General features: G+C 44.9%; 1 protein-coding gene across 8 annotated transcripts in view; it reads right to left on the bottom strand.

Moving 5' to 3' along the window:
• elavl3 (ELAV like neuron-specific RNA binding protein 3) overlaps positions 1–18,613 on the bottom strand; it is a 45,385-nt gene that overhangs the window by 12,652 nt on the left and 14,120 nt on the right. For 4 of the 8 annotated variants that reach the window (XM_088603498.1, XM_088603502.1, XM_088603504.1 and 1 more), the window contains exons 2-5: positions 10,663–10,882; positions 9,709–9,812; positions 3,407–3,560; positions 2,299–2,527 (exon numbers count right to left, since the gene is read on the bottom strand). In XM_088603498.1, coding sequence (XP_088459624.1) covers positions 2,299–2,527; positions 3,407–3,560; positions 9,709–9,812; positions 10,663–10,882 — 707 coding nt within the window. The remainder of the gene's footprint in view (positions 1–2,298; positions 2,528–3,406; positions 3,561–9,708; positions 9,813–10,662; positions 10,883–18,613) is intronic. The other 4 variants (XM_088603501.1, XM_088603503.1, XM_088603506.1 and 1 more) reach the window with 2 other exon arrangements.

The raw sequence follows: 18,613 nt of genomic DNA, 5'->3' as shown, positions 1-18,613 counted from the left end.
AAGGCCAGAAGTCGTGCGAGGTTAGGGGTTTATCTTTTCACTCTTAGCTCGGCTTAGTTTAACATCTTACAGGAGAGAGATTAATCTGGGTTAATAAAGTGTCATGACCAAGAAAAAACACCTGGATTGTGGCCATAAAGACCTTAATGATCCTGCAATCTGAAATGCAGGTCCCTTCCTTCAAAACATCTTGGTGGGCAGTCATGCTCCGTAGAGCTATACAGGTTTGTGTTGCGTCTTTAGCTGTGCCTCTCCCATGTATGTTTTTTTTGCCTCATGCCATAGGGGTGAAGAAGGGACAGTGCAGTTTAAAGGAAAAGGGAAGAGAAAAAAACAAAAAGATTCTTGGTTGTTTTCACTGTTGTCACCCATGACAGCACAAGCAAGAGAGGAGAGTTAGAGAGAGACCGCTCGGACACTTGTGCACGCCAGCGCTCGCGCTCGGCTTGTCGCAGCGCAAGGAATCAGCACAGCGCACTTTCCTTCCCTGGGCGGCTCCTCGTACGAGAGAAGGAGCAGGCTAATGGACTGTGAGCAATTCAAACCAGACAAGTGGCAAAACCTTCAGAGCAGGAGAAGGCCATAAAGCAGCTTGATTTTTATACACTGTCGAAGTGGAGGGTTGGGTTGCACAATTTCTTTTTTTCAAATGCCTCCTAAATAAAACCTTTCTGCTTCCTTGCTAGGTGAAATGTAGTAAAAGTATTTTTCATACACATCCTTTATGAAGTAAATCTTTTCTTCTGTTGCCCATACATGCTACTTTAAGTGTAGTCACTTTTCATTACTTTAAGTTTCATTCTTCTTAGGAGAAGAAAGCCGCATAACACTTCCATTGTGTGCATTTTAGAACATAAAATCACGAGCCCTCTGTAACATGCACTTCACACAGTGCTGGATCAGCCCTGGGCGTTGTCTGATTCCCCCAGAGTAAATCTAAATCGCTTTCAATTTCAACCCTGAGCCTCGCGTTTTATTTTAGCATCCGTCAACTAATGGCAAGTAATTGGTCTTCTGCAGCTGCAGAGCTAATTGAGCTATTGATAGTTAGAGTGCTTGTGCCACTCATGTGATCAGCATTCATATGCTAAGGAATGTAATATCGCTTAAACACAGTTTGTTCTAAAGAAAAAAAAACAGCTGCAGATGAAATAGCACATTTCAAGCAAAACAATGTGTAAAAATTGGCTCACAGATAGGGAGGTGCTCCTAGTGAATCTCTTCATCACTGCTTACCTCTTAAGGCAAATTCAGCTCCAATTGTACAACGAGCCAGGTCAGGAATAATCTGTAGGCTAATTGCTCAATTGAAGGTAAATGTGGTGTCGAGTGGGTTTAAAAAATTAAATGTGCGGAAGTTGTTGAACAGTTTCATTTTGCAAATCAGGTAGCGTTGGTTATTTGCAATTTCAGTTTAATTCAAACAAAATTCAGCTTTGTTTCTCAGGGCTCAACTTGAAAGGTGCTTGTCTCTAAGTAACAGATTTTAATCAAGGGTTTTGATAGGGATGGGTGTCCTGTCAAGACCTCTTCATCCTCTGTCATCTCAGTATGCGTGGAGCATGATGTATATCTATACATACTGTATATAAAAAGAGTTTGAGAGCTTTCTTATTATAAAAAGTAATGTACAAGTATGTACACTCACTATCTCTATTATGTTAGAAAAAGCTTCATGATCACATTGTTTGCTACTGAGCTACCAGGATAAAAGTACTAACCCAGTTTTGCAGCTTTTCTTTGAAGGTTTTTTAAGTTGAAGGATTTGCCTTGATGAAACCCTGTTCGTAAAGCACATACAGTAGTGCGTATATGAGCACAATACATTTTTTTCATGTTAGCCCCATGAGAGTGTTTTTTTTGCACACAGCAGCAGCATCTTGTAATACTGTATTACCCGCTGCTCTGTCGGTCAGGGTTGCCAAAACCACAACCCTGCAATTGAAAAGCATCAGAAACAGACCACATTCTTATCACTGTGGTCATCCTGTGTCTTTGATGGCAAGTGCCTTTTTTGAGACAAAAACTAAAAATGTTGGTCTGCCGGAAGGCATTTGAAACAAAGAAGCGTGCAGAATAATAGGGAACTGGAGATCGGTCAGTCCTTTTTTACGGGGCTCTTGGACTTGCAGCTTGTGAATTGCATTTCGTAGGGGGGCAGCAAGGTACTGAAAGAATTTTAAAGGGCTGAGTGCGACACTCTTGTACTTTGGATGGGACTGGACTGTTGAGTACCCAGGCAAAATCCGATGCAACAACGCCACCCCGCCCCCTTCGCCCTTCTCAGTGAGGCAATACCTGAATCTCTGCGTCTGGTGGTGCAGGGGCCCGGTGTAGCGGCGGGCGGCGGTTTGGTACAGCTGTGTGAGCAGGGCCTGGCCGGTCTTCTGGCTGGGGTTGTTGGCAAACTTGACAGTGATGGGCTCGGCGGCACCCAGTGGCTTCTGCCCGTTCAGCCCCTTGATGGCCTCCTCAGCCTCGTTGCGCTTGTCAAACCGGATGAATCCCACTCCTCGTGATATGCCTGCTCCGGGGCAAACAGAAATGTTAGGACCTGGTGTGGAGTAATGCCTCGGGCCGGACCTCCTTTTGCAATCAAAACTGAAATTCCCGAAAAGGTGGGGGTGATTTCTGTGCCGGTCTCTCTCCCGAAATGTAAAAATCAGTGATTGGAAGCTGGAGAATTTCATTGTTGACGGGTGAGTGTCTTCATTGGGAACATGATGGAACATGCTCAGTTCAAATTCATCGCTCAGTCTGGGATAATGAATATATTGCAGATTTTCCTGAGCGTGTAAAGGCTCGGGCTCTAAATGTGTGTTCTTCTGAAAATGCTAACTCCTCTTAGACAGATAGTAGAGATAATGGACTGAGGGGATGGACTTGGGGTTTAGGTCAACCTGCTCAAAGGGACTTAGCACTTTCGGACATATAGAAACCCAAAGGAATTTTGCCCAAAACAAAAAGTCTTTTAGATTGTATGGACATCTCTGCAAAAAGTCCCTGGTCTTTCAGTCGTGATTATATTTAGCGGCATCAATAAATGCAACAAATGCCATTGTTTCCTATGCTTATTTGTTGTGTTCTTAATGCCTTTCAATGTATTTTTCTGGGGAATTTTTTCCACATTTTGCCTCCACATTGATAGGTGCATGCACACACAGGGCAACGAGTGGAGCAGGAAGTGTGTACGTATGTGACAGGTGTGGCTCTCCCTGCCCCTGCCAGCTTGAAGGCTCTGAGGCCACTCCCTAGCTAGTGATTACCATGTCCAAGACCTGGTCCTCTGCCAGTTTGTACCTGTTTTACACTGTCTAGGTTTCAGAGTCAGATGGTGTCTCTTCTGTAAGTGGCTAGGTGCATGAGTCCTGTCACGCGTAGCTGCAGGAGTGAGTCAAGGCTGTACCTGTCACCTGGTCCACCAGGATGCGCGAGGTAATGATCCGGCCGTACTGAGAAAACAGCTGCTCCATCTCTTTCTGGCTCATGGTCTTGGGAAGCCCGCTGACATAGAGGTTGGCATCACGGATGGAGGCTGAGCTGGGCCGAGCATAGGACACCTGCAGGACAAGGAGGGGGTTGGCTTGCATTAAATCTCATGTCATGGCATTCTGTATGGAGGGTGTGATTTTTCACACTATAATGAAGCACAAGGCTGCAAGACAGAACAATTTATAGTACAGGATTGCCAGTGTCCTCGCAACATTGTCAAGCCAGTGTTGTCTTGAGATGCCTGTCTTATGTAGGGACTCATTACAGTAATAGCAGGTTAATGTGGCGGCATTAATTTAGTTCATCTCTGTTACAAAGGCCATTGGGTATGTTGATGGAAGACGTGAAACAGAGTTTTTTTAATCATCCCACAGAATGATTAGGTCTGTTCTCGTTTCTGGCTATCCCAGCAAGGGACAGATAGCTGATTTGAATGTAAAAAAGCCAGAAAATTTCAACAGAGCTGTCTTGGAGCAGAGCTCCAGCTTCATGCTGTGATGTCTGTTTTTCACTGATGGCTTTTGCTAAATTAAAAAAAAAATGGAAGCCGAGCTCTAAAGACATGTTGCATCTGTTGCTGAGGATGAAAGGCAGCCGAACAATAGGCATTCCGCTGTACGGCGGAGGATTTGTGGTGACTGAGTGCTTATCTTCAGATGAAAAGAGATGCCACTTGATGTTCCTAGATCTGAAAGTCTGGCTGACACAACATACCATTAAGGAAAGCACCTGATGTCAGCCACGCACAGATAAGCCATCTGATGCAGCAGTATGGCACAAGGTGTGGACACAGGCGGCTGTGTGTGTGGGGGAGGTGGGTGGGCGCTGCATGGATGTAGTTTTCTCCATTGTGGCTACTGTGAAAGGATGCTTTTCTTTCTGCATCTCCCCATTACTACCTTATTCTCTTCTTCCTCCTGCTCTCTTTCCCTTTTCTGTCACTTACTCTTCTGAAGTTGTTCTCTTTCCTTCTCCTTCCTGCTCTTGTTGTCTTTCCCACTTTATCTCGAACCCTGTTTATAGTCCCTATTTTTCCTCCTGTCACTCTTACTTTCTTTCCCTTTTTTATTTTGCTCCCTTCCCCTGCCTTTCCATTAGCTGTCTTCCAGGATTGGAGCATCCCCTGGTGATCCTGATAAAAGGATCTCTGAGTGCTCACACAATTGGATTGATAGCACCTTTTTCCTTTTTCCTTTCATTTCATCCCTGTAATGTTTGAAAAGGGTGGTCCCTACCAGTGGGCACTGTGTAAATACTTGTTGTGTATTGAATTTTGATCAATAATCTTTTTTTTTTCAAACTAGGGGTGCAAAATCCTTAGGCTGCATCCTCATTGCATATATACAGCATTTTCTTATTGACAGGCTTGAAGTGAGCTTTTTTACAGGTGGGGCCTGGTGTAACTGGAAGAGATTGGGTTTGAGTGCACCGGCCACATATATGTACTATATGTATGTGTACTCCTGCTGTATAACTCAGTATATACACATCTAAAAAAGTAAATCAAATGCTCTGGCAATTCTGTTTCCTGTGGCTGGAATGGGGGAGAGATTCCTTGTGTTGTCCAGTTCTGAGTGGAACATAGAGAAATATTTTTGGTTTGTTCTGTGATCTCTTGGTAGAGTTGCTCATTGTGAAAAAGAAGAGGATAGGATTGAAAGGCGGCCTACAAGTAGAAACGCCCAGAAGCTATGATGTATGCTGTCTACTGTCCCTGATGCAGTCTCTGCCACGCCTTTTCTGTATTCCTAATCTCTCCAGATGGTACATTTCCTAATTTCCTATACTTTCCCCTTTCAGCCTTCACGCTGGCTTCCTTGTGATTTTCCATTAACAATGCGCTTCCACACACAGACACACACACTCGCATGCAGGGGCCTTTGCATCGCTCGACTGCTGGCTCTGTCCCACAATGCACTGGGGCGACTGTTGCTCGCCGCACAAAAACACCTCAGTCCCTAGAGCCTCTCCCATCCCTGCCGTCGCCACGGCAACACACCGGCCTACGCATCTGTCAGCGTGCACTGCATTTCAAGGTTACTGATAAACTCGCACCCCCCATCCACCCAACCTCCCTACCTCACACCCCCTTATCTCACACCCTGCTGAAAAACTGACTTCAGAGAACACAAAAGAACACAAAAACAAGGAATGGGTCATGAGGCTTTTCAAGAAAAACACCAACAGCACCAGTATGTTTCTTTGTTTTCAGGTTTGATTTTTCACAGCATCTCACCTATGCAGTCACATTTTGATGCTCAGAAATACACAAGCAATGTCACCTGTTATGAGCACGAATGAAAAACATGACAAGATGCTGTATCATCAGACTCTCTACTCAGCCTTCTTTACTTGGGTTTGTACAATCTCTAGTATCTCTCTTGGAAGTCAAAGGAAACGGTACAGTGTCCCCATCCCAAAATTGGGACTGGACTCGACTGCATTTTTGGTAGCAGCCTTTTCTCCTTCAAAGATATTCTGGCTTAATTTTAGTTCTATACTGATTCTTCATTTAACTGAATTTGAAACACGATTGCTTACACTTTTTCTCTTTTTGTGTTCCCTAAGAGTGCAACATAAAATTCAGACCATGTGATGTTTGAAGCCTGCCTTAACGGCACAGATCTCGTTATCCATTGAATGATAAACGGTGTCTAGGGCTCCCTACTTCTTTTGTAAGAAAGGATCCTATTCCAAGCTTTGCACATATGTAGATTGAAAACCCAGCGATTGGTGTTTAGATGTAGCCTGGCCTGCACTCCACAGGGATACAGCTCAAGGTCATTAATCAAAGGCAGGCAAATTCTGTTTGCTGTTCAGTTGTTTCGCAGGCCTAGCATTCGCCCTGCTTCATAGCCAGTGAGCTGCATTAATAAATCATCTCCTTTCGGTAGAAAAAAAACAGCGCTCAAACCGTGTTGAGAGCTACAGGTGTTTTCACGGGGGACCTGTCGGTTCTGCAGCTTTCCCTTCGTTAGAACCCAAATTAATGAGCTCCATCTCCCCCTCTCTCTTGCTATCGCGCCTCTGTTCCTTGGCCTGAGGGGAGAGGCTCGGCGCCTCTCGAATGAACATGGATCAGCCTCCACGGTGGAGCAAAGGAGCAGATGCATCAGCCGCAGAGATAGAATCGAGCACCCTCCCCTTCACCCTGCCTCCTTCCCTAAATTTACTCCCCAGGGGGGATCTTAGGCAGCCAGGTAAAAGGGATAAACAGACGCTGCCCATACTCATCTGCAGCATCATCATCGCAACCAGGCAACAGCTCAGCAGGCAACCTCCCTACCACCTCCCAGAGCAAAACAGGTTCAGGCCAACACTCACTCTCTGCAGGTGTAATTAGTTGCTCTATGGAAAAGAGATGAGCTTTTCCAGGCTGATGTCTATAGAGCTCAAGACATGCATGTTGTGTGTCCCTCCTCCCCCTCCCCCATCAGAACCACGTCTGAAATTTGTTAATTGGCCAGAAGCTCAATTCTAGTATAGCTTTCTGGGATACATGAGGGCTCAGTGAACTTGTGACCAGTCAGGTTTAGCGAACGCTATGTTTATTGCACTTGAAAATTGAGTCAATAAGCTTTTTTTTCTAAATAGCCAAAGCTGTGTTACTAGGTGCCAGTGCTTCTCTCTGCTGTGGTGACCCTAATTGTTATTAACATGTCAAGTCGTATTCTGTTCCAGAGCGCTTTGTGGTATGTTTGCAAGTGGCGTTTCTTCCACCCTCCTGTCAGCACGGAAGGCCGTCAGAGCTGCATGCGCTTGCCTGCGAACCATGCCCGTGTCACAGCCATCTGCCCACCGCGAGTGACACGATGTCTACAGCAGCCCTATCCTGCCCACTGCGAGGGCCCACTTTAGTGCTATCCTGCCCACTGTGAGTGACAGTGCCCACGACAGCGCTATCCAGCCATACTGTGTTACATAGCGCCCAGGGAAACACTCTGCTGACCACTGCGAGAGCTATGGGGCCCACTGTAGTGCTGCCCTGCCCACTGTGAGTGACAGTGCCCACAGCAGCATTGTCTCCCAATGCAGGAGGAATGCCATTCTCACTAGTCACTGCAGACTGCCGGGTTTCCTGCAAACCATTGGGGTTCAGTTGAGGGCAATCTCAAGCCTGTCCTTGGCACTTGGACCCCTCCAGCATGCCCACCTGTAAGAACTGGTCACCTGTTAACCTGCTCTGAGCTCCACAGTGCCAGCCAGTGCCCCGGCCTTGACTGCAATTGGTGTGAGCCTGCAGGACCCTGCCAAGACGCAGGTTTGCTCTTATGTTCGGAGTTCCTTTGGCTAACTAACTCCATCAAACCCTTGAAATTCATTAACCTCGCTCACTGTAAAAGTGTTCTTACTGCTCTGATTGCTCGACAGATTGAGCCACACATATTTGTGGGTGAAAAAGCAGCAAAGTAGCTAATTATTGTACATTACAATGGAGATGAGTAGGTTGTGTTGACATAAATACAGTGGTGAAGAAGATCGCATCTTGAGGTCCTGCGAAATGCAAGCTTTTTAATTTCATCTCAGGAGTGGATGAGGGGAGCTCCGCAAGCTGTCCCAGGTGATAAAGGGGGGATGTGGTTATTAAAACAGCAGCTGGGTTGTTATTATTATTGAAATTAGCGTTTTTGCAGTGAGAGAGGGGGAGTGTAGCAGAAGCTATATAGTGGTGGGGGAAGAGGGGGTAAAGGTGATTTTTTTTGTTTCAGAAGAGGGAGGGGGGAGACATAGAAGAACCAGCTTATTAACCTTGTCCCCTCTCTCCCTCCCACAGTACAGATGGCCTCCTGTGATTCCAAAGAGACCATATGGCCGCTAATCCTATAATTGGCATTCTGGGCTCCTTTTTTGTTTTTTTTTCTTTAAACTTTTCCATTCCTCTGGCTGCGCTGTTGTGGTCTGGAGGTGTGAGTTTCAGATGCTACGCGGAAGAGGGGCTGTGTTTAATCGTCCTGTCTGATCCGCCCCACCCCCAGCTCTCCCTTTCTTTCTCTCAGTCTTTTTACCCCGGGGGAGGGAAGCGCTACACCAGTCTCAGCCCTTCACTCCCCTCCTGCCCTGCCAGCCCCCAAAGTCCTGACAACGGAACAAAGGAGCCCCTAATTAGGCGGGATGTGTTGCAGATGGGGTCTAGCCTAGACTGACCCCCTCACCCTCTCCGAGTCAGGCTGCCTTAATTACATTTCCATCACAATAGGCCCTGGCGCACTGGCACTCTCTGCCTCCCGACCTCCTCCTCCTCCTCTCTCTGTCTTCTCACGTTCTCGCTCCCTCTCTTCATCGCACACACTCTTGTTGAAGCTCTTTGTTTCTGGTTTGCCCTCTTCAAACTGTCCCTTTCTCTCTCTCTCTCTTTTCTTTCCTGTCTTCCCTTTGGGCTGCTGTCTGCTCCCTTCCCTCTTTCGTCTCCTTTTCCACTTGTTTCTGTCTTCGTCCATACCTCCTCCACACACATTTTTACTTTCTCTCAATCTGTCTACCATCCTGTCTCTCTCTCTCTTCCCCTTGGATCCCTCCATCCTGGGCCCATTCATTGTGACTCTTTTTCTCTGTCTTGTTCTCTCTCAGTTTCTGTCTCTCCTTTTTGGAGAGCTGTACTTCTTTTTCTCATCTCTCTCCCCATCTTTGGTTTTTGGTGTCTCTAGTTTCCTCTAGTCTTTCTTCTTTCTTTTTATTCTGTTCCCACCCAGTGTGGAATCTCCGATTGGGCCTTTTTGCTTTGGCTCCCTGTGACACCCTCTGTCGACATGCACAGGGAGAAAGAGGAAGGCTCTTTGGACTCAGTGTCCCATCAAGCCTTTCGTGGTTCACAGGTTCATCTCAAGCTACATGAGCGATGCATCCCTGTGATGTCACCGCAAACTGGTGGGTTCCCGGGAAATCACAGGGATTGCTCTCTGCTGGGATCCCAAGAGTACACCCGGCTGACTAATCCCACGTCCTACCCCCACTGACACTGAGCTGAATTGAGCATTGCCAATTGGGAAATCCTGGTCATGGTTGGCTAGCAAAATGTCCCAAAGTCGAACCCCACGACAGAGCTCAACCTGCCTTTGTCATTTTGGCCACCCTGAAACCATAAAGAACGTTGCCTTTTTTTATTGGCCACCTCTCTCTCCCAGTGCATCCTTCTCTAGCATGTGGGCTGCAGGAAGGTTTGTGTGCCTCGGTCATTCTGGAGTATTTGAATGGTGATGGAAAGATTGGGTTCCCTACCTTGATTGTTTTGGTTTGCAGTTTGAGTCCGTTTAGCGTGTTGATGGCCTTGTCGGCGTCGTTTGGGTCGACATAGTTTACAAATCCATAGCCTAAACTCTGACCTGCAACATCAGATGAAAGGTGAAGGGTATGATCAGTTGGTTGGACTAATTTATTGACCCACAGAGACCTGCCACATGAAAACGCAAATCCTGTCGTCCACCAAAATGGTTTGCTTTTCCCACAGTGCCAAATGGTATAATCATCAGCTTTTTGCATGACTGTCTGCATCAGGCCCTGCATGAAGGAATACGGTTGTGTTTCTGTCCTAGTTGTTTCATCCAGCTTGATCAAAACAGAAAATTATTTAGTTAATAACATTGTGTTACCAAGATATTCTGGAGATTTTGCTCTGTATCCAGTCAGTGTAAAAACAAGATTGGTGTGTTATAGTCCATGTGTAACTAACGCACCTGTTTGTTCCTATGTATCGAAGCTGATTGGCATAGAGATACATTTAGCCATGAGCATCATTCAGGAAATTATTGATTTGTAATGCCAGTAGGCGAGACCAGGGGTTGTAAGATTCTGTTAATATTGAATGATTTTGGTATTTACTAAGTGGAAAAAAAGTAGATAACTGTGTGTTGTTTTATCTTTTATGCAATTTATGAGGATTCAATTTAAATAAACACCTCTGTGTTTGGGCAGGTGTCAGACCTTGACTTAGGCTTAGGATGTGGAAAAGTACAATCAGCGATACTGAATATTGATGATAGCAGGAATTGAACTTCTGTTAGTTCACTTAATTCTCACTTAACACATCAGTGAGTACCAGCTTCCACATATGAACAATTAACAATAAACAATAATATATTTTTTGGGGGTATGGACCATCAAGGACTAAAGTGTGCCCAGTTTTTTGGAGGGTGTTTTGGAATAATGCAGGGTAATTGGTTATCATGGGGTTACCTGTGATTTTATCTCTGACCAGTTTGCAGGACTCAATCTCTCCGATGCTGCCAAACAGGCTCTTGAACTCCTCCTGGGTCATGTTCTGGGGCAGGTAGTTGACGATTAGGTTGGTCTTGCTGTCGTCCGTGGAACCATTAGTGCTGATGACAGGGCCATTGGGGATACTGTTGGCGGTCGGACCGTTGGACACCTGAGTTTCCATTGTGCTGATTATCTGCTGAAGAAAAGAGCAGTTCTGCTTAGAGACCCTTGTTTGAAACATCTTGCCTGTTTATTGTTTTATTGCTTTTTTCTGTATGGTTCTCAATTATTAAATCTGTACAGCTTGTTGTATTTTTTAGAAAGATTCTTTTTCAGTATAAATTAATGGAAATTGGACAGCTAGCAATGCACAAAGATCTGAGATCCGTTTACTTAACCATTTAGCACTTAAACACATGCAGCACCGATAACGCTCTGACCCTTCTCTTCGTTTTCCTTTAAAATTCAGCTCAAACAAAACTAGTAAGCAAGCGTGGGGTAAAGCAGTCTAACTGTCACAGATACCGAGAGTAATGCAGGAGATGATCAAAACCAAAATAAGATATCTTTGCTGAAACACGAAGTGGTATGGGTTCCCTGTCTTATGACCTCAAAATACAAATTTGACAAATAACTTATCAAATGCAGTGGTACAGGTCTCAACATGGGCAGCAGGACCACGTTTTGATGCTAAAAGCTTACAGGTTTCATGACATACTCTACCATCCTCTGCTTGGATCTCACCAGTACTGGTATTGGAGACCCCAAAGGAAAACCAGACTGCGGCTATAAGTGGTGTTGGTGGACTAGTAAGTGGCACTCATGCCTATGAGTACAGTTTCTAAACCACTGCCCCAGAACAGTGATGGGGGACACCGTGTTGTAGAAATAGCCATTCTTCAGATTCCGATAAACTGAAACACGTTAAAACGATAAACTGGCATCCTGCTTGATAATTAAAAATCCCATGCTACTGTTCTTAAGAATAGAGGTGTTAAAACCCCATTGTGTCCTGGCTGGATTCCTTCATTGCCTCTCTATACTCCCAGCTTAGTTCAATTGGTGAAGCAGTTTCTCATTCCTCCACTTGATCTGCAGTTTAGTGAGGTTGTTAGTGCATAATGGCTGCTATGTGTCACTCAGGAGGGGCTGCTCTTCAGGTTCTTTCTTATATGGGAAGTGCTCTGGGATTTTTCAGAATAAGAAGTGCTGTCTAGCTAAATTAAATCAAATATTGTTATGATCATAATTAATATCATATGATGGTAAACCTAGATAAGGAATTATTATGCCTTGTTGTATGTTTGCATGTATTTGGGTGTGATCTCTGAAAGATGACTGAAGATCACATAAGTAAATTAATGTTTAGTCTGTCCAGATAGGAACATGAAAATTACAAACGCAGGCTAAATAATTTATGTGGCTAAGAGTACAGAAAGTATGAATCAGCGTCACAGATGTACTATCTCCTCTGTGCCTTGGGGCCTGTGTTGATGCCTCTGCGACACGTGACTGTAACACTGATGAACACTGGCAAAAGTGTGTCTCTCTTTTCAACTCGGCCCTTGCACTAGAGGCAACAAAAATGAGTGGAAAAATTAGAATAATAATGCTCTGAGAAGAATTTCTGTGTTTGTCTTTTTAGCAGTTTTCCCAAATCTGGTTGCTCATTGCATGTCAAGTATTAGTCTCCGTTTGAAAGACTGAGAATTGCATGGGCCGCAGAGTATAAAAGAAATAACCATGAATGTAAGAAAGGTGACATATGAGAAGAGGCCATTTGACAGGTTTAGCTAATTTGTTTGCCATTAGTTAACTGATCCAAGAATTTCATCCAGCTGTTTCCTGAAAGAAGCGAAGTATCCGCTTCAACACCATAGCTGTGTAGCTGTGTATTGTACTCCCACCACAACACGAAAAAGTGCCTCTTGGTCTCACTTTTAAATGCACCTGCCCTCAGTTTCAACTTTCGTCCTCTGGTTCGGGTTTAACTGAGGATTGCCATGTGATTACTGGCAGGACAGTGTCTCTTTAAATAGAGACCGATGGAAGATTCCTTTTCTTTAAAAAAAACTGCTGCAGTCTGAAGCGCTGTCCCCAGCTACCTCTGTGCCGCCGGCCACTCTGCTGCATTCCAGATGCCACTGCTGCAGCCTCTACCCCCCCCCCCCCCCTTCTCTCCCTGCCTTTCACCTCCTGCCCAGTGCATGAAGGCACTGTCTGTCAAAAGCCATTACATCAGACACCCTCTGACACTGATGGATGGCACTGAGGAGGCTAGAGCAGGGCAAGGAGAGAAGGAGAGGTTGAGGGGGGAGAAAAAGGCTCACAGAAGACCAAGTCGGTACTGTGTTGGTTTTTTTTCTTGTCCTATTAGGAAATGTGCTGACTGCTGCGAAAGGCTTTTTAGCTGAACTAGAAAAATCCCTGCTTCTATTATTTCATTATTTTCTTGTGCTGTTTTTCTCGTGAAATCTTTTTATTCACTCCCCCCACTCAACTTAACCATAAGCTGCAGTGCCTGGCTTGGTGCACGTTAAAGAGCCAGGTTCTGTGCTCCCAAGGCATGTGGCTATAGCATGTGTGCAGTTCAGGCTGAAAAACAACAACAGTGCTTTGTCACTCTCATCCCTCCCCATGCCCCTCAAAAGTGAATATATTGAAAATTACCTGATAATTTATTAAGACATAAATAACTTTGTATTTAAATGCCACATAAACACCTATCAATATCTAGTATTAATACCATATATGAGCCCCATGACAAGATTTTATTGAGCAACATTGACCAAGAGATGAGACTGATGCAATCCAAAACCAAACACAAAACAAGGACAGCCACAAACCCATCTTGAATGCAGGACCTGAAGCATCTGTAATCATGATGAATGTCTTCATCATGTCATGGAAGACATGATGAAGACATTCATGCCACAGATTAAGGAAACGTGATAATTCCATTGTAATTTGTGTGTAGTAAGAATTAAAAAATGTTGTCCCCATTCAGCCGGAAAAGCTCTTTTTATAGCTACAGGTTAAACTAATAGCCTTCACAGAGTATATCCTCAGGAGTGTATCCTGATGGGATCATTCATCATCTGACTATATCCCTAATTTGACAGCTGTAACAGCCAGTGGCAACAGAAAGTCCTCTGACTGCCTCACTGGAATACCCTCCCCTCTCTCTGCAGCTACAAAACTGCTAGGAGCTGTCCTTCTTTGACACACACTGTGTATATACAGTACCTAATACAGACTTTCTTGAACAAAGTATTGAAATTCCTGATGTGAGTCTTGGAGCCTTACAGTGGTAACTAAGGGAGGGTGTGATAGACTATTGTGGGGTGTAGTCTGTCTTTATAGAATCAGCATAGATCACTGCTCCTCCAAGAGCATTGTTTCTTTAATAATGCATCTGTAGCTAAAACAGATAACTATTTGTAATGTTCCAGAACCTAAACTCTGAATGAATTTTGAATTGTAGAGCTAGAACTCTAAAATAACAAGGCTTTGAAGGTCCTGTAAAGGTTTTCAGGTCTGGTGCAAAAAAGAAAAATATCCACTTTTGTTAGCAGCTAAAACAACAGTGAGTGACAAAGAACACAGAAAAATGTGTGTCATCCTTTTCCCATATGAAGCCAATGAAATGTTATATTAAAAGTCTTTTTAAAAGCTGAAAGATAAGGGACATTGTTTTATATTGTGGCTCAAAATGATAGTTTCAAAGCTTGTTTCTGGAGTAAGCATTTCCTCCATTTTTTTCAAACTTCATCTTGTAAACTTTATCTTGTTCTGCGAAATGATTATAAATGTTATATACTCCTTAGTTTCTCTTTTCTGTGCTTGCACTGTCCCTGGCAAATGCTGCATGATTCAACGTGCGCAGCCTCAGAAATTGAGGAGCTCACAGCGCTGGCTCAGGAGCAGAACTGTTTTTTCAATATCCCAACCCCCCGAAAAAGCTGTCTCAGTCCCCCATGCTCCTTCGCCGTCTGGCCCTCTCTTGGCCCTCTTGCTCTGGGGCCTGGGTCCCCTTGTCCCGTCGCCAGGGAAACTGCTCCCTGGCCACCGGGCCCTCGTGGTTAGCTTTTGTTGTCCGCTCAGCTGCACGCTCAGATTCCTATCCTGCACAGCAGCCTAAGCGAACAGGCATCTGTCACAACCCATACGGCTTCAAAGCCTAGGGGCAGAGGAGGAGAGAGATTAATTTTTAACCCCAGTTCTGCGATGAAGAACTGGAGTCTTCATAGCCTCTCCTTGTCCAGGTTCTGATCTGTGATACCCTGTGTGGGCCTTAAACCTGCAATATGAAGGATTGATATGAAGTGCTTCTAGTTCAGGAGAGCATCAAGAGACTTTTATATCTTTTTGTACCCGTAATTAGATCATTTTCCACCCTATATCACTTTAATTTAGCACGTTCCAGCTACTGTTGCTGAAATAACAAACAAAATAATATTCTGGGACACAATTGCTTACAGAGCTACATTGCGCCTTTCCTTTTGGGATGAGAAGCTATAGGGTTTTCATTTTAAAAGTGTGAGGGAAAAGGAAACAGATAGGCCAATAGCACAGGCGTGCTTGAATGTGCCTGCAATTCAGTCACGTCAATGTAAAGATTGTAGTGGGAGTAGAGGGCTGAATAGTATGTAATTCCAAACTGGGCCAACGCTCAGCTGCATGTCAGTGCCGCGTATATAAATATGTATGTCTGCTTATCATTCCTCTGGTTAGCCTAATGCCTTTATGTCACACTCACTCTCTTGCTGTGATGCTGATGTCTGATCTTGCTTCCTCCCCTGACACATTGCAGTACATCAAAATCACTTGACAGAAGCCCTCTGGAAGTTGGCCTTCTGGATCTGCTGGAACAACTCGGTGTGCTTTCTTTTTTTGAGGGGGTGGGAGAGGCTTGCTTTGTGTTTGCAGCTACGGAATGGCCTTGCTCCTGCATGGACCCGTCATGATTAAGCTGAGGAGCAAAATGAATAAAAGGGTGAAAGCAAGGTAGGTCTGGGAGTGAGGGTGAACTGCTTTTGCAGAAGTGGTTCTGAAGTCAGGAAGTATGAAGCCCCACTAGTGGCTCGATCCCTGCAGCCTCTTCCAACCTTTGTAAGTCTGTCAGCTCTTCAGCAGCCGCTGTCTAGGCTCTAGACGCAGAACTACTGTCGGGGATTGGAGAGGGGGGAGGGGGCAGAGGAGGATAAGACGAGGGTCTATTTTTAGTCAGCACTAGATTTGGCGTTTTCACTCTAGGGTGCAACAAAGTGAGTGTTATAACAGGCAGCAGCACTGGATGCATATATGTATTTGTTGGGAATAAGCAATACTTGTGAATCATCTGCTGTGAAAGAGATGCAGACATTTTGCTCATCACAAAAGGCTCTGTGGTTATGTGTAATGGCAGTGAACCCAGAAAATCGAGCAGTTTCAGCTTTCCTTTAACTTGTTTTCACAATTGGAAGTGGATTGGGTGCTGCTTAGGGTGCTACCCAATCAGGTTTCATAGTTTTCAGCCATCCAGTAAGGTTGTTCCCTTTTCTTTCACTTGTTATGGTGCACCAAGAATTTGCTTCCCCTTCTGTCACCAAACCCAAGTGGCCTAGTTACATATTCATAACTATCTGCTATCTATATGCTGATTATGCACATTTAACAGTGCTCTCTGCACTAAGCAAGTTCTAGAAGTGACATCGCTCACCTCTGAAATCAAGACAGACACTGTAGACAGAAGAGGACCAGTTTTTCAACGTGGTGGAGTTATCTGTTGCTTAGGTATTGGTGCTGAGTATGCTTGCAGCCTACAAGCGACCGGGACCGAATCCCGGCAGGGGCAGGGAGAACTACACTTGTCACACCTGAATACGGTTGTCTTACTGCTCGGTTTAAGGTAAATATACATTTTGCTTGGCTACTTTTATGTCATACGTCTGCTTTGGAGCAAGTGAAGGTTTATTCCATGCTGAAAAGAGAAGAAAAAAAACAATGTTTCGGCGTCACACCCAAAGAAGGCTCCACAGCTGAAACATTATGTTTCTTTTCTTCTCTTTTCAGCATGGAATAAACTTTTACTCATTCTTTTGTAGCGTGTCATGCTGACGCAGCTACCCTACGTGGAACTACATACTGTATGTCTGTTTTGCATATTTGTTTTAGGATCTTTTGCTGTGATGGGCATCCATTGATCAAAGGGCAAATGTCTAGCATGCCCTGCTGTTTTTGCCAGAATTGTCCACTAATCAATGAATCTTAAATTGCTGAAATAATGCAGTGATGCGGATTGTGCTTGACCGTGCTTGTCAAATTGATCCAGCAACTGATCCAACCACCGGCATGAATACCGCCGCTGCAGCAGTGCAGCATGGGTGAGAGTCCCGTGCGCAGTTACAGTCAGGCTCTGCCTGAATCCTTTCTTCTTTAACAAGAGACACAGTACAAGGGTGTCTTCCAGGCAGAAGCCTGGAGAGGGCAAATCTTTGTAGAATTGATATATACTGTATATAGCGAGAGAGAGAGCTGAACTCCTGATTCAGTGATCTGGGAAGAACACGCATACGCCCTGCGAATGACTGACACAACAAGGCATGCACAGTGACAGCGCTAGCAGTAGCATAGAGCTAGGAAGAATTGCCAGCCATTAAGAGCGCAGAAGAAGAAGAAAGCTCTACAATGAACAGAGGCACAAAAAAGCACACAGAGCCGAGAGAATCTTTGCTGTCACTGTCGCCTGGGAGCACTGCGCAGCAGACTTAACATGCAGGAGGAGGCAGGAACGTGGGCATCCCTATAGCTCTACTTTAGGGAGTGCTACAGTAGATTACTGCAATGCATAAGAAACATTAGGGTGGCATGATTGTGCAGTGGTTAGAATTGCTGCTTCGCAGTGCTGGGACCCTGGATTTAATTCTGGACCTGGGGCGCTATCTGCGTGGAATTTGCATGTTCTCCCTGTGTTTGCATGGGCTTCCACTGGGTGCTCCAGACACGCATGCGTGTTTGTGTCTCTGTGTGCCCTGCGATGGACTGGTGTCCAGACCAGGGTGTATCCTGCCTTGTACCTGTTGCTTGCTGGGATAGCCAGCTCCGGCTTCCCAGCAACCCTGTATTGGATAAAGGTTGGAAAATGGATGGATGGATAAGAAACATAAATGGTGCTACCACCAGTCCTTAGAAATAATATTAAAGTTTTCCTTTTTATATAAAATGTGAAAACATTTTGTACGTTAGAGTTCTTGTCATTTCAAGCACAGCCTTATAACGTTTTCGAGTGTCATTATATTTCCAGGTATTTCAGAAAATACATATAGTATAATAGATCCATATGCCTGTTGTTGATGGAAATCAGTTTTATTAATCAGTTGATTATTAGAACTCTTAAATTATAATGTTAGTTAAGCATTTATAGAATTAATTTACTAATAATTATTAGACTGCGTTAGATTCTTTTTAAAGAAATTAAGATTGGTTCCCAGTTTCTTCACACACCATGTGAAATGCCTTGTGATTTCTTGATAACGATATAAGATGTGGAAAAATGTTCAATGATCTGATCTGCATGTTAGAAATTCCAGGACCATGTGATTGGCCTGCTTTCGCCAGTGCACAGTTTCCCCCCCGTCTGTGAATAAATCTGTGCCTTTGTGTGGCGGTCGGGTGCGAATAGTGTGTGTGTGTGTGTGTGCAGCACTCAGGCTGGGGAGGAAGGGGAGAGGGGGGAGGTCAAAAACAAACAGAGGGGGCCCTGACAATGAGGCGCTGGGCAGCGCGGACAATCGGCCGCTGTGAGTGGCATTGTGTCGCGGATGCTCTCGTTGCCAGACACGGATCAGGACGGTTCTTAAACATCCCCTCGCACATGCTGCCTCTGACTCTGTGAAGGGGCCCATTTACTGCTACAGCACCCCCATCCCTCAGGCCCTGTCCACCC

Source organism: Lepisosteus platostomus, chromosome 13 (assembly GCF_059453375.1).
Source record: "Lepisosteus platostomus isolate fLepPlt1 chromosome 13, fLepPlt1.hap1, whole genome shotgun sequence".
Classification (NCBI taxonomy): Eukaryota; Metazoa; Chordata; class Actinopteri; order Semionotiformes; family Lepisosteidae; genus Lepisosteus; species Lepisosteus platostomus.
This window is presented reverse-complemented; position numbering and strand designations above follow the sequence as displayed.